The sequence below is a fragment of the Myodes glareolus genome, chromosome 19 (genome assembly GCF_982192425.1).
Source record: "Myodes glareolus chromosome 19, mMyoGla1.1, whole genome shotgun sequence".
Taxonomy (NCBI): domain Eukaryota; kingdom Metazoa; phylum Chordata; class Mammalia; order Rodentia; family Cricetidae; genus Myodes; species Myodes glareolus.
In genome coordinates, this window is record NC_142044.1 from 56,903,536 (window position 1) to 56,918,026 (window position 14,491).

Genomic DNA, 14,491 nt, shown 5'->3' on the forward strand with positions numbered 1-14,491 from the left:
TAAATGTAATTTAATATATTTTAAACTTTATTTTAAAAATTGTTCTCCAGGGGCAGCAAGAGGGCTCAGTGGGTTAAAGTACTTCTCTCCAAGCCTGATGACCTGAATTTCATCTCTGGTATTTACATGGTATATGTGGGAACAGATTCCTGAAAGTTGTCCTCTGACATTCACAAGTGTACAATGTATGTACAAAACATACAAACCACACAATAAATGACAAAAATTTTTAAATTCATTTCTAAACCACTTATTATGTTTGTACGTTCTTTTTCCAGATTGAAGGAAATCATGATTGTAGGTACAATGAATGACTGCTTTCTGGACTGTTTCCCCACACAAGGCCTTGCTCCTGTGCAGCGGCTGGCTTTGGGGGCACCAGTCTGTTCCCAGCTGCTCCTAGGCTCATCCATAAGTCAGAGCTGCAGAAGCCATGTGACACAAAATCACGAACACAGCAAGCTGTGGGGTCAGATGTGTGTGCTCGGACCACCAGCTCACTTCTGAGAGGGTTTGGGGGTAGCATGCGTCCTTCTTAGATATTCAATGGTTTTTTTGTTTCTCTATACTCCTTTGACTGACCCCCCCCCCAAAAAAAAACACTTTGAAGTAAAGTCCCAGAGTGAGTGGGTTTCTAAGAGCAAACTTTCAATTCAAAAAAGAACTTTTTAAAGTGTTCTAAGAGAAAGGGTCTTCAAGGAATGTCATTTTCCTTACTCGTATTGTGTTGTTCTCAAGCCCAGAACGCAGTATTTATTTATCAGACATGAGTTCATTTCACATGGTGAACAACATCATTCTAGGAAAACTACTTAAGCCCATGGGGAAATACAAGGAAATAAATATTTTAAAAGCATTTTCTCCAGAAGTTCAATTGTGTTAAGTGTGATAATCCTATTAAAGATGTGCTGATCACAAACTAACAGTCTGATTTTAACTGTAATAATAACCCCCACTACATTTTATTCATTGCTGATAATACATAAGAAGAAAAATGTAAGCATTTCTAGTAGTTTTAAATGAACAAGCAGAAGGTAAATCTTGCAATTTTACATTGCTGTATTAGTCTGTAAGAGTTACCTAGAAAATTATAGTAACTTATACAAATACTCAGAAAAAAATATGAAAACATTCACTTTCAACAGTTAGCTTTTTAATGAGACATTAACAGCCTGTTACTTAAGAAAAACAGCACCAAAGACAGGGACCATTCATTACAATGTAAGGTTTGTCAGTCGCTGAAGACATTTAGGTACCAATACAAGGGATGACAATACAGCATACGTATATATTATGCCAAGCACAAAGACCACACATTAACAAAAACCGGTTAAGTTACAATCCATTCACATTGGCTTATTACAAAAATGTAGTGATTCAATTAACAAGCACAGGTTATAATTCATTTATTCCTTTTGTTATTACAACACAAGATTTCCCAGAACATGAATAAAAGCTAGGGATATCTTCATACTTTTTTTCTAAAATATTTTAATAATGATTTTATATACTCCTCTTATTTTCCTTTAAAATAAAAAAGATTTAATGCCATTCATCCATGCATATACATATACAATCCCTTAATTTTCTAACTGAATGAACAGGGTCTTTAGGAATTAATGTTACTCATGAAAGAATACTAATCTAATCTGTTATAAGAGGTATTCTGAAATTTGGCTAATATGTAGCAATACTGAAAGAGGCAAAATATATATATATATATATATACCTGGTTTTGATAACAAAACTTCAGATCCCCTGAGTCCTTTTAATATAAAAGACTAATTGAAAAATAAATATTCTTCATATAATAACAGAAATCCAGGCACTCTCATGATATATATTTTACACATGCAAATAAATAGATTTGTAAAAATTCTGGCATAAACATTAATTGAACTTTTTTTAAAACTTCACTTTCAAATTATCAAAATATATAGTTATTACAGTTCTCCACTAGTGCAAAGACTAAAATTTCTCGGTTAGCTGCTTTTGGAATAGGCATGTAGTAAACGAGGAGTTCTGCAACCCCCTCTTATGTCCTGTAGTCGTAGGTGCTGTCTGGACCAATTATTTTTATGAGGTTGAAAAGCTGCTTGTACAGAGGACTTAAAGGACATCCAGGTTTCTCTCTTAGGACATGAGTTATGTACAAACATGTCCCTGGAATACAGGGTCAGATAGATTCCAATACAATACACAGACGTAGGTGGCTTCCATGGTGGACACTTTCAAGAGGCATCAAATGGAAGGTTATGAGGACCTCACTAACATTGACACCAACTGAACACTGTAGTTCTAATACTCTATATCTTGAAGTAAATTTCTGCCCTAACCTTTAGACACGCTGTTCTGTGTTCATTAAACAGAGCAGGTACCAGCAAAGTTTTCTGAGAAATGGCCTGATAGTAAACACTCCAGGCACTGTGGTCCATACAGTCCACTCTGCCAGTGTGACAGCAAGGGAAAAAAAAAAAAAATCATGTAACTGAGCACCAAGAAAATAGACCCAAACAGGCAGTGCACTGACCCCTGATGGAAAATCGACCTCAAAATTATTACAGTCAGGTATTTCAGGGCCCATCACAAGGCAGAGACACAGGAAGAAGTTTAAAACTTACGCACCAAAGTCATGCTCTGTGGGAAAACAGCACCAATGGGCTCAAAGACAAAGCCACTGCAAGGCCTTCAGTGGCTAGATTTCCCCTTAATGTGAACAAAAATGGCTCAGTTTGTGAGTTTAGTTATAAATAGATTACTGTCTCAAATCATCTTTTTATCTGAAAGATAATATTCATTTACTCATGATCTAAAAAACAAAGGTGATAAATTGCTAATTTTAGTATATTTGTGCATTAATTATACTTCAGCCAGATATTTGAAAAATATTAGAGAAAAATAAACCATTCATTAGCACTATCTTTGAGTTCTGTCTATGACTCAAAAAATGGAAAATTAAAATATTCCTAAACCATAATTAGTCCACACAGTGGAAAAATGAATATTCAAAATAAATTACTACATGAGTCATACTTCTCTATGATGTATCTAACAAACCATGAACAATTTAATTTATGTAAGCAAATGCCTTTGTTTTTACTATCTTCACATTTCTAAACCAATCAATTTAACAGCAAGAAACACATTTTAAAATAATGTTATTTGGCTTGGGATCAGTTATTGGATAGTGACAGACAAAAGCCACATACAGCCATAAACTCAAACAAGACACAGCCTTAATCTGCCATTATTACAAGTAAAGGGTTAACATTATGCACAAGTCCAATTAATCAGAGGGGAGGTCAGAGATGCAATGAAGGAAAGCATTTCAATTAGTTCAAAATTCACATAGAAAGTAAATACATATAAAACCATTACATACACGTATGTAATTACAGTACTTGAATGAATTCCTACTCAAATTGTTGACTATAATATACACACTAGGACAGTCGATGGTCCACTGTTAGAAGCAGTAATCAGATATGAGACAGCATGTGAATTTTCCCACTTACAAAGAGGAAACTCACATAAAAGGAACACGATAAGAAGATTATGATTACTATCGTACCGATTTCCATGGTCCCCGATACCAGGACACATCACCAGGGCAGGCATGTACATGACATTGCATCATGCTTGGTGGCTTGGGAAGTTCACAGTTCTGTTCCTGTGCCATTTGGCCATTGGGAAACTGGCATATCACAAATCTTGATTTTATTCCTCCTCCACAAGTTTGTGTGCACTGAAAATGAGAATAGGAAAGTTTATAACCAATTAACATCAAAGAGAATATTGTATTTCTTCCATCTTCTTCTTCTGAGGCAAGGTCTCCCATAATCCAGGCTGACCGTGGATTCCCTCAGTGACTATGTAGGGTGACCTTGAACTTCTGACCCTCCTGCCCCCCACTTACAGGTATACAGCACACTCAGTTTATGTGGTCCTGGGGGTCACAGTCACAGTTTCATGTACACCGGGTGAACACTCTGGCAACTAGAGTTTATATTTATTCTTCCAACATTTAAATATTATCTGCAATGCTAGAGCTTAAAGTATATTTTTAAAGGAACTTGATACATTTTAGTTTCCAGTATCCCTTTAAAGAATGATTTTTCAAATTCCTTATGAAGTCATTCCAAAAAAGAAAAGAAAACTAATTGAATAATTTATTCATCCAAAAGTGTTGTAGAATATTCCTTAACAGTGTGTGAAGAAATGTCACTGTGACTGGTTTAATAAAAGGCTAAATGGGTAAGATTTGGGAGGCAGAGAGACTGCTGGGAGGAAGAAGCTGGAGTCACCAGCCATGTACAGAGGAAGCAGGAAAGCAGCATGGGCGGAACAGAGTAAAGGTAATAAAGCCAAGAGTCAGAAAGCACATTAATAGAAATGGGTTAAATTATAAGAGCTAGTTAGAAACAAGTCTAAACTATCAGTTAAGATTTCATAATTTATAAGAAGTCTCTGTGCGGTTATTTGGGAGCTGGCTGGCAGGACAGAAAATTATGCCTACGGAAAAGCATTAAACAAGCCTTTTCTTTTTCTTTCCATCTAAAATAGGGGGGTGGGGGACCGTGAATAGTCAAAGCTAACATTTCAATTACCTTCACATTGATGGTGCCTAAGAGTGCTTGGGCCTTAAAAAATGCTGATAATTCACAACTATTTGGTTTAAAGGAATTAGCCAAATGAATGGCATGCAATAGAACAGAGCATGGCAAAAACATCAACTCAGTTTTCTGTTCCTATATCAATCTAACGTCTTGAGAAGTTTAAATGGCTGCATATACAGTTTTTGAAAGACAGTGGTAGCACCCACACATTTTGGCCTGCACATCCGGTTTTGTGGAATAACACAGTACACACTCTCTCGGGAATGTTCTCTGGAAACACCGGAGTGCTTCTTGCAAGAGAGCTTTTATACATCTGTTTTCACACAAAATAGTGAGATTAAATGATCCCACAGCAGGAAGCATGTTGGCTTTTGTCATTCGGAGATGACATGGAGGGACAGCTCGACTTACTTCTCCCCAGTCCCCAAAATTCCATTGTGGACAGGGTCCGGAGCCACAGGGATTTGACTCTGGGGGCTTAGAGGCCACATCACAGTGAGAAGCACTGCGGCCATCTTCATCCTGGCAGACCACAGCCCGGCGCTGGAGACCTCCGGCACAGCTTCGGGAACACTGGCGATGACAGAACAGAAATACACAGGGCACACTCACTCCACCCAGTGAGGAAGGCGCTGCTCGACACAAAGCAAGGTCAGAGGTCAAATCGCCCTCGTGGAGCCACAATTTCAATCAGGAAAATCTGTCAAAAACACTCGACTTTTTACAAAGGGCTTCATTAGAATTTTTTTTCTTTTTTTTTTTTTTAATGAAAACTTGGCATAGTCGTGCATGAGTTTAATCCTAGCACCCAGACAGAGGCAGAGGCAGGGGCAGGCTCATCTCTGTGAGTTCCAGGCCATCCTGGTCTACAGAGTGAGACCCTGTCTTAAATAAAGAAATAAAAATTGTTGATGAAAAGGCCTTTCAAATTTACATTAAAAAATGATCCTTCACTATCAACATAGATGCTAAGTAAAAAGAAGTAGACATTTTACGGTCTCACTGGGAAGGCATGTTAGAATAGACACCGAGTTGTCACTGGCCTTTCACCCCACACCTTTCACCCCTCACGACCCCCACACTCTCAGGGCCCGCACTAGCCTCCTGACTGCCGCCTCAGCATGGCTCTGCTTCTCCCAAACATTCAATCTTACCTACTACAGGCTTTGCCCTTTTGTATGATATGGACTCTAATCAAGTGGCTTTCAAGTGGGTCCCTCAGTAATCAGTGTGGTTAGTGATTACCCCAGGAGCTTGTAATCTGCATCAAAATGCTTTCAGCCTTTGAAGAACGGAGCTATTGATCTTCAGATAACATTCACATTTAAAAACATTTGATGTCATTACACACATATCTGGGAAAAGACTGCAATAGGATCCAGTTACAAAATTAGTATAACTCAATAAAGACAGCTTACTGCTCCCCAAGGGCCTGTTCTCCACTGGTTTCCTCTGATTGACAGGTGGACCCCCTGGTTTTGATTCTCTCCTGGTTTATGCATAAACTGGCTTGGCTGCTCGGAGGAGCTGGGGAAGTGGCTGTATGGGGGCGGGCAGGCTGCCAGGCTACATTCTTGTTCAATCACAGGACGAACTTCGGGGTCACAGAAACTCTCATCGACCGGCTGGTGGTAGTTCATGCAGAAAATACGTCGAGTGGTTTTCCCAGGTCCGCAGGAAGCTGAGCACTGATTAGAAAGCCAGCCAGCATGACAATGTAATAACCCGCATTAATATCCAACATTATATTTAAATATTCAGCGCCGGCTTTCTCACACGCATGCTTACCGGCGACCAGTTCCCTGCTTGCCATTCTCCACAAGGGCTGAAGCAGAGGGTCACTTCAGCTGGCCGGGGCAAGTGGGCACAGTGCGACTCATCGGCCATTCCATCCTGGGCATCGCGGCAGCTCACATAACGGGCCTGACTGCCCCTTCCGCAGGACACAGAGCACTTTAAAAAGCCAAGTGGTAGTGGGATGGGCTTAGTAACACCCCCACTCTTGTTACCTGGAGCTGCTCTGCCCCACAATACCAAGCTTTCAGCGAGAGCCCAGAAGAGGAGTAATATCTCCTGGAATAATTTCTGCATCAGATGCACATAAGGCAGTAATATTCTCCACTTTAGATAATAAGTTTTACAAGTCACATCTAATAATTTGAGTGGCCATAATATTTAACGCAATATTTAATCACATGTCAAAATTAAAGGTTCTGGAAACGTTTTGTGTAAAATCATCATTAGATATTATCAAAAAATAACCTTGGAAGGCTCTCTGATAGAAGGCATCTGATCCCATAATTTAAAGCAAGCTGAAATGGCTTAATCCATTACAGCTTTCAGTTAAGAAAACAAAACGGCATGAAAATGTCTGCAGTTGAGACAGAAGCTGATAACTGCCTACAATACAGCCACCGCTCACAGCTGTCTGGACCACAGGGCTTATCCTCATTTTGCAGACTAGAAAACGTCGCCCTGAAGGGTTACTTCCCTGCACAGAGACACAGGTTCGCTAAAAGGACAGCCATGGTTTTATCCTTCCACGACCCAAATCTAAGCCCTGTAAATCTTCCATCCCATCAAATACCCAAGAATGAACACACACATTAAAGCTGACAAAACCGAGCAACTGCTTTTCCATGGGTGAAGCCTCCACAGCAGAAATGCAGGGTCACTTACTGGGGTCCAGGATCCATGGCGCCACTGTGCTGCCTTTCCCAGGGGAATGGCCGATAAGGAGGATGCCCCAACTTTTGGAACAACCAAGCAAGGTACAACTGTACACTCCTGTTAGGGAAAAACAAACCTTACTGAATGACATCTATCTCTTTAATCTGGCTTATATGAAATTCTGTACTGGGTTTCCTTTTTCAAATTCAGAATCCAACAATACAGCATGCTGAAATGAATGTAAATGGATGGCCTAGGTTCTCCCTGTCTGAGACACACACTGTTGGCAAGAGGAGTACCAGGTAGGAAGCGCTAGTACCGGGTAGGAAGGCTGTATCCCAATGCTCCTGTCGCCATCCTATCTGACCATTGAAGGAACAAAGTCCTTCAAAGCAGTCCTAACATGGACCGTTCTGAGGGAGGGCATGGCTGTACAAAGGAAAGAACACTTCTGCAAGTTCATGGGATTCTCACAGACACCATGGAAGAAAGGGAATGTACAAGTTAAAGCGGATAGAGTGGAGCACAGCATGCCAAAACCGAGAAGGACACATTCTGTAAGAAGAAGGTGTTTCGGGGTATAAAAGGATATATATATATAATTTGTACTCATCGACAACCCTTCCATTTCGTAAGTATTTCTGCTCCTGATCCATGAAGAGACCGCCTTTACCTGTCTGTCGCTGGGCCGGCTGGCTTCCTGGCATTCCCTGTCATCTAGCATGGTGCCAAAAAGCTCGCTGACACACTTGACGGCACGCATTTGGTACCCGTGTCCACAGGAGGCTGTGCACTGAAAGGAAACCACAGGTGCCAAAGACCGTTTCCAAGAGCTACAGAAACACCACTTTCTTAGTGAACATAAAAACTACATATATAACATGTACTTTCAGTAGCTGTTCAGACTAGCACTTGGTATCAGATTTGAAACTTACAATTAGTAAATCGAATTGACATGCCTATTTATTCAAATCCATTGTACGGGTATCACCTAAACACCGCAGTTAACAAAATGCACTATAATTAATGTATTTTTAAAGTTACCACTATAAAATGTTAAAAGAGACATGCTATGCTGTTTGTGGGGACAACACAACTTTGGTTACAAAAACCTGCCTGATGTCATATAATATGTTAAGTGATATTCCTTTTATATGTGTTAAAGAAACGAGGGGAGTCTTCCATCAGCCTTGGCAGCCTTCTTGGGACTGAACTCCCCACCTTCTCTTGCCCTGACCATCGTTCACCCCAGGGCCTCCCGGTAAGACTCGCAAACCCAGGAATAGCAATGTAGGCACAGATACTGGACATATTTACACACTATTGAAGTTGCTAAAAGCAAGTTTTTTCAGCATTTTGGGTTCAATTAAATTCAAAAACAAAGCTGAAATATCAAGCAAGGCAAAACTATCAGCAATGTCAAAATTCTACTGATACCGGACTGCATTTCAGAAAGCATTTTTCCATTATTATTTTACGTGTTTGTGTGTATGTGTGTACACAAACACATGCCATTACACACATACGAACATCAGACAGTCCGTTTTCCCTTTCCACCTTTATGAGAGTTCCAGGGATCAAAATATCAGGCTTTGGCAGCAAGGGCCTTTACCCATTGAGGCCTCGTCCCAGCTCCTCAGATGTCAACCCACATTTTAAAGAATCTCCTGAGGAGAGAGTGGATTCTTACACAACCATTTTGCCATTCCCTATACAGATGGGCAAAGGCAGAGAAGGCCCCATCATATACTCACAGGACTCCAGGGGCCTACATGCCAAGACGTGCACGCCCGGAGCTCACAGAGTCTCAGGGACTCGGGCTTGGTACTGGCATTACAGTAGCCATCGCTCAGGGGATCCTCACTCAGCTGACACCAAACCTGCCGCTGCTGCATTCCCTTTCCACACGTGGCAGGACACTGGGAAGTTCAAACAGCTGTATCATAAAGTGACACAAAGATCTGGAATGTCCCCCCCTAGTCCTCAAGAGTCATTCACTGGATAAACCAGCGGCCCCCACATCTGCCACTTAGGCCCTGCTGTGTGATGCTTTGATCGTATTACAACCATAAAGCTCGCTTTGACTCAGAGGGCGGAGCTAGCCACTAGCTGATCAAAGTTAACCAGAGAGGTTTTGGAGGACTGAGGCCATAGAGAGGCCATAGAGAGGGCCTCAGCCCTTTTAGACGGAGGTCACTGGTTGCTTTTCCACCGATTCTCTGGTCATTCGGGTTCTTACCCGAATACATGACTCCCCAGTTTTTACTGATAAAAAAATAATAAATAAATGCATCAAAGTTTCATTAAAACATCCATTTGTTCTAGCAGCAGATATCCTTTGAAGCTAGCCTTTGAAGAAGTGCTGCTTTGGCATTGCTGCTTTTTATGAAGTTGGTTAGAGACTAAATCTCAGCGAACATCACTGCTGGCCTGATAATTCCAAATAGTAGAAGAACTAGATAGTTTTACTGTTTTTTTTAACTGCTTTTATGATAAATACATTTGAATCTTCCAGTCTTGAACTGTAAGCTTCCCTAGCAAGACATTACGGCAGTTTTTCTAAGCCACGTGTTCAGTGTTACCTCACTCCACTCACTAGTAACCCAGCTGGGACAAGGAAACTCATTGCAATTCCCAAGCATCACCCGCGGAAGCACTTGGCACTGTCGGTCACCAAGGCGGTGGCCAAAGCCATCGACACAGTAGGACTCTCGAGTCTTCTCCCCGCCTCCGCAACTCCGAGAACACTAATTAAAAACAAAACAAAATCGGTGGCTTTTAGAAACAGGAAACAAAAAAATCAAAATTTTGACAAAAACATACTTTTAGGGAAATAGACACGTTTAATTGGTGAAAAGAGAGGTGTTTCTATTTTACCTGGGACCATTCTGAATACTGCCACCTCGTTAAAACACAGCCGCCATGGCACGGCTCTCGGGTCGGGGGCTTGAGCTGGTCACTACAGTAGCGGTCTTCTACTGGGACAGCCTGTCCTTGATGAATGGAATACTTCATGCAGCGAACGTCGAGGGTCCTGTAGCCTTGGCCACACTGGGATGAGCATTCGCTTTTGCCAGTGATGTGCCACCTAGAGAAGATGTTGCTACATTTAGGAGCAGGGCTTAGGGCTATTGATTTAAAACAGATTCAGGGGCTTGGGCATAATTCAGTTTTTAAAACTTTTAAGAGCTTATGGATAATCCACTAGAAATTATTTGATAAATCATTGAATTGGGGATGAAAAGTTCTTGTATTGGGCCTTTGGTGGTATTCTCTGAAGGAGAGCTGGCCTCCCACTGCCAGAGGGCTGGCTATGAACCTGACCAGGAGGTGAGTGACCTTACCACAGGATGCCAGGAGCCTGGCTTAGCATGCTGAGTGAGGATGATCTTGAACAGAAGCTTCCTTTCCTGTTATTATTCAACAAAAGCTAAAGGCTGAATCTAAACGGTGAAAACTGCTTTCTTTTAACAAAAACTCAGATCTCTCCTTCAGCTTTGCAAATTTTAAAATAAAACCACATTGAATCAAATGTCCACACTGAGTTACCAAACAGTTTGAGTGCTACAAGTAGTAGACCTTGGGGTCTAATCATTTTCATAACAAGGCAACGCTTTGCACCTGGGAGGCCAAGCAGGAAGTCTGTAAGTTCAGGGATAGCCTGGGCTTCCTAGTGAGATAGTATCTCAGAAAGATTTTTTGTTTGTTTGTTTGTTCATTTGTTTGCTTGCTTGATCCAAGCCTGTTGTTTGCTCATTTGACCCAAGTCTGTTGTTACGAAGTGTGATTTAGTGGCATCCCTAGGACCTGGGAGCTGCTGGGTCAATGAAGATACTGTCTAGTCTCAATGTGTATGATAGAAAAAGTGTCAGAGTATGTGTCTGCGGATCTGTAGCGATCTGTGTTATTCTAGGAGGGTGGCTCAGCCTTAAGGGTGGGGCGTCAGCAGTGGGGTTCTGTGTAGCTTGCTGTCTTCCCAGGACACGGAGAGCAGATTGAGATGAGTAGTCAGTATTGCCTCAGCCCAGGAATGTTGACCTCAAGGTGTGTTCTCAGATGTAGCCGGTTTATGAAATGCTCTCCTCTCTATACTGATAGACAGAGTGCATAGGAAGATGACAAAACTCAGTGTAGGGTTCATAAGCAGCTTTCTGAAAAAATACAAATAAAAACATAAGAATACCATGTCCAATGAATTAAAATGTGTTTTATAAAAATAAAAAGGAAGGAAAAGTTCTTATATTGGAAAATTAGGTTCAGAGATTGGGTTCCAATGGTTTAAACATGTGTTGGGGGCGGGCGGGGGAGAAAGAGAGAGAAAGAGATCTTATCGTCTTCCAAATGAAATTTTAGTTGCTCTAAAACTATATATGTACTTCATATAATATGTATATATATTGTGTATATAAACACTATGTGTTGGGTGTCACTCTAACACTTGGCAGCAACTTTGGAAGTATGTCCTAGCACTGCAAGTTTCTTTGAGAGCATCTGGCTTTGATCAAGACTGGCACTCACGCTCGACTTAAGACTCCATGGGATACACTGACTCCCGGTGCAAACCCCAGGCCAAACCTTGTTATATGAATGGGGGTTGGAGGCTGGGAATCTTACCACAGCAATTTAGATACAGGCTCTGAAAGCTGGCAAAATGGTTTTCTTGCAACATATAGCACAATCTCTGGCTAATTCCTGTATTCTCTATTTAGAAATATTTGTGAACAAACATTTTTCATGAAGTAAAAATAGTAACTCTGGCCAATTTATGCCAATGGGAGTCTAGAGTCTATCATGGAATATGCATACCCCAGTCTAAAAAAGCGTGAGGTAGAGACCTCCTTTCTCAAAAGGACCCCCCTGGGCTCCGTGCAACTTCACTTGCCATTCCCACCAAGCTTTTTTTCATGTGCCTTCACATGACACAACAGTACATTCAAATTCCCAAGCTTCATGTGTGAAGAAGAGATTTGGCTATCTCTGAATATTAAACATCACCACCACAATGTAAATTTAATAGGAATATGGGGTTTTTGAATCATTGTTTTTAGCTTATATCAGTTTGTTAACCTGTTACCCACACATGCCTACACACTCACACACAAACCCTTAAGAAATTTAGAATTTGGGGTAGAAGTACCAACTTGCTTGCACTTCCTTTAGAAATATTAATATATTGGTTCAATTCCAATGTACCAGGGAACTCAATCTATATTTTCTCATTCTCAAATACTACTTACTGGGTCCTAATTTCAGTGGGTATTACAAAATCATGCTACATGGACCTAATATTTCAAATCTTTAAACCTCGGACTTCCAGAGTAGAGATTTCCTGAATTTACTTTACAGACTAAATTGCTTCCCTATTGGACACAAAACTTGAGGCCTACACATGGGTATTTTGCTAATACTATTAATTCAAAAGTCACATGAATTACTGAGCGTGACCACGAATTAGTGAGCCTGATGGATTCCGGACGACAAGGCAGAGGACAGCGGTCACTGACCGCTGGCTCCGTAGGAGGCACTCTGCTGCACGCCTTATCTAATGACGAGTCCGTCTTCATTACACACCAGTTCTCTTTACCTGAGTTCACAGTCCGTGTTGCACTTTTCCGTCACAAGCAAGGGCAGCGGCAAGTGGCCACAGCTTTGATCGGACACGACCGCCTGGTCACTCTTCCGTATGCAGACAATTTTTCTCCTATGAAGACCTTAGCCAGAGAGAAATGAAAATTAAAAATTAAAGAGAAATCTATACAACTAGGTGTTCCATAATTATAAAAACGAGCCTACATGAGTCAGGTAGGAAAGCAGAAATGTTTGGTAGCAGTCCCAGGTCACTAGTCCATCAGTCTTGTAAGGACTTCCTTTTAATAAGCTGAATCCTCGACGGCTGGGGAGGACTTTGCCAGTGAGCAGGCCAAGGGAAGATGGACCAGGTGAGGGGGGGTAACTACAAAAGCAGGGACTGGAAGGCAGGGCTGGGGCCCGCACGGATGGTGAGTTATTACTAGATCACTGTCCTCATGGATTACTTCCCCACATGTACTCCACAGTGGTATGACAATCTGCATGTCAGGTGACATGACACTTATGTGAACTGACTGGGGCAGGGACGGCCTGTGACAGTTCCAACCAGCGCTCGTTCTTTCCCTCCAGAACAGCACTGCCCATGTGGGGCCGACCCTCCAGACTGGACTCAGGAATGATAAAGTTGATCACAAGCAACCCAAAGATTAGTAGTGGCACAGGCTCTGCGGGACAGGAGAGGCGAGGCCCGGGGATGGGTAAGGGCTATGAATCCCTCTGCATGACAGTGGAATGTGGGAACACATCGCCGTGATTTGCCAACATTCACAGAGTTCACAGCAAGAAGAACGAGCTCTCGTGCACACTGCCGGCAGCAAGCTGGTCATTAAGGATCAGAACTAGCCTGCCAGCGATACATACCCGTCAAAAGACGCAAACACTCATAGCAAAGCAGCAGGGAGGGAGGGGGAGGGGGCGGGGTGGGGAGACAGGGCTATCTGGTTCTTTCTGTACTTCCACTGTTTGCTGGGACTAAAGCTACTCCAAAAGTAAGGTGTGGTGTTGTTTCCGTGGTGTGGATAAAGATCTTAGCTAGAAAGAGCAGGACATGGCAACGAAGCCCAAAGTTTAGACTGGTCAACAGCGTCCTCAGCTCACCCCAGGCAGACAGGGCAGCTGTTTCTCTACAGCACAGCCACAGCCAAAGCAACTGGTGCCCGGAGTCAGGGCACCGTGAATCCGCAGCCTCTGCAGAGTCCGAGCAGTCCGTGACATGATCAGATTTCTGCTTTGTGAACGCTCAACTTTGAACTCCCAGTTAGCTAAACACGAACATGTGTTCATCGCAAATCTCTTCTAAGCCCTTTTTAAAATAAATAGAAATGGTTTGGTAGAAGCATATATGTAAAGGAACAAAAGAAAGGAAAGAAAGGAAACAGAAGAGAAGAGGAAAACGTGAAGATGAAAAGCAAATGATCAAAGCCATTATCGGAGCCAAGGAGGAAGAAGACAACCTTGTGAATGTATGAGGGGTGGAAACCAAAGAACAGATTAAAAGTCATATTGGAACGACAGGCACCAGTGTAGCCTGTGAGTCACGAATGCTGCTTGGTACTTCCTCTAACTATAGTAAAACAAAGTGATACTAGCCAAATTAATTTTAATGATGCTCATAT

The 14,491-nt window shown here is 41.8% G+C and overlaps 1 protein-coding gene across 1 annotated transcript in view; it reads right to left on the bottom strand.

The window, feature by feature from the left end:
• Adamts20 (ADAM metallopeptidase with thrombospondin type 1 motif 20) overlaps positions 1-14,491 on the bottom strand; it is a 129,435-nt gene that overhangs the window by 42,801 nt on the left and 72,143 nt on the right. Inside the window, exons 19-28 of the mRNA XM_048444778.3 lie at positions 12,871-12,997; positions 10,164-10,374; positions 9,869-10,033; positions 9,041-9,205; positions 7,960-8,079; positions 7,296-7,403; positions 6,405-6,569; positions 6,035-6,304; positions 5,028-5,189; positions 3,572-3,745 (exon numbers count right to left, since the gene is read on the bottom strand). Of these exons, the coding sequence (XP_048300735.3) occupies positions 3,572-3,745; positions 5,028-5,189; positions 6,035-6,304; positions 6,405-6,569; positions 7,296-7,403; positions 7,960-8,079; positions 9,041-9,205; positions 9,869-10,033; positions 10,164-10,374; positions 12,871-12,997 (1,667 nt within the window). The remainder of the gene's footprint in view (positions 1-3,571; positions 3,746-5,027; positions 5,190-6,034; positions 6,305-6,404; positions 6,570-7,295; positions 7,404-7,959; positions 8,080-9,040; positions 9,206-9,868; positions 10,034-10,163; positions 10,375-12,870; positions 12,998-14,491) is intronic.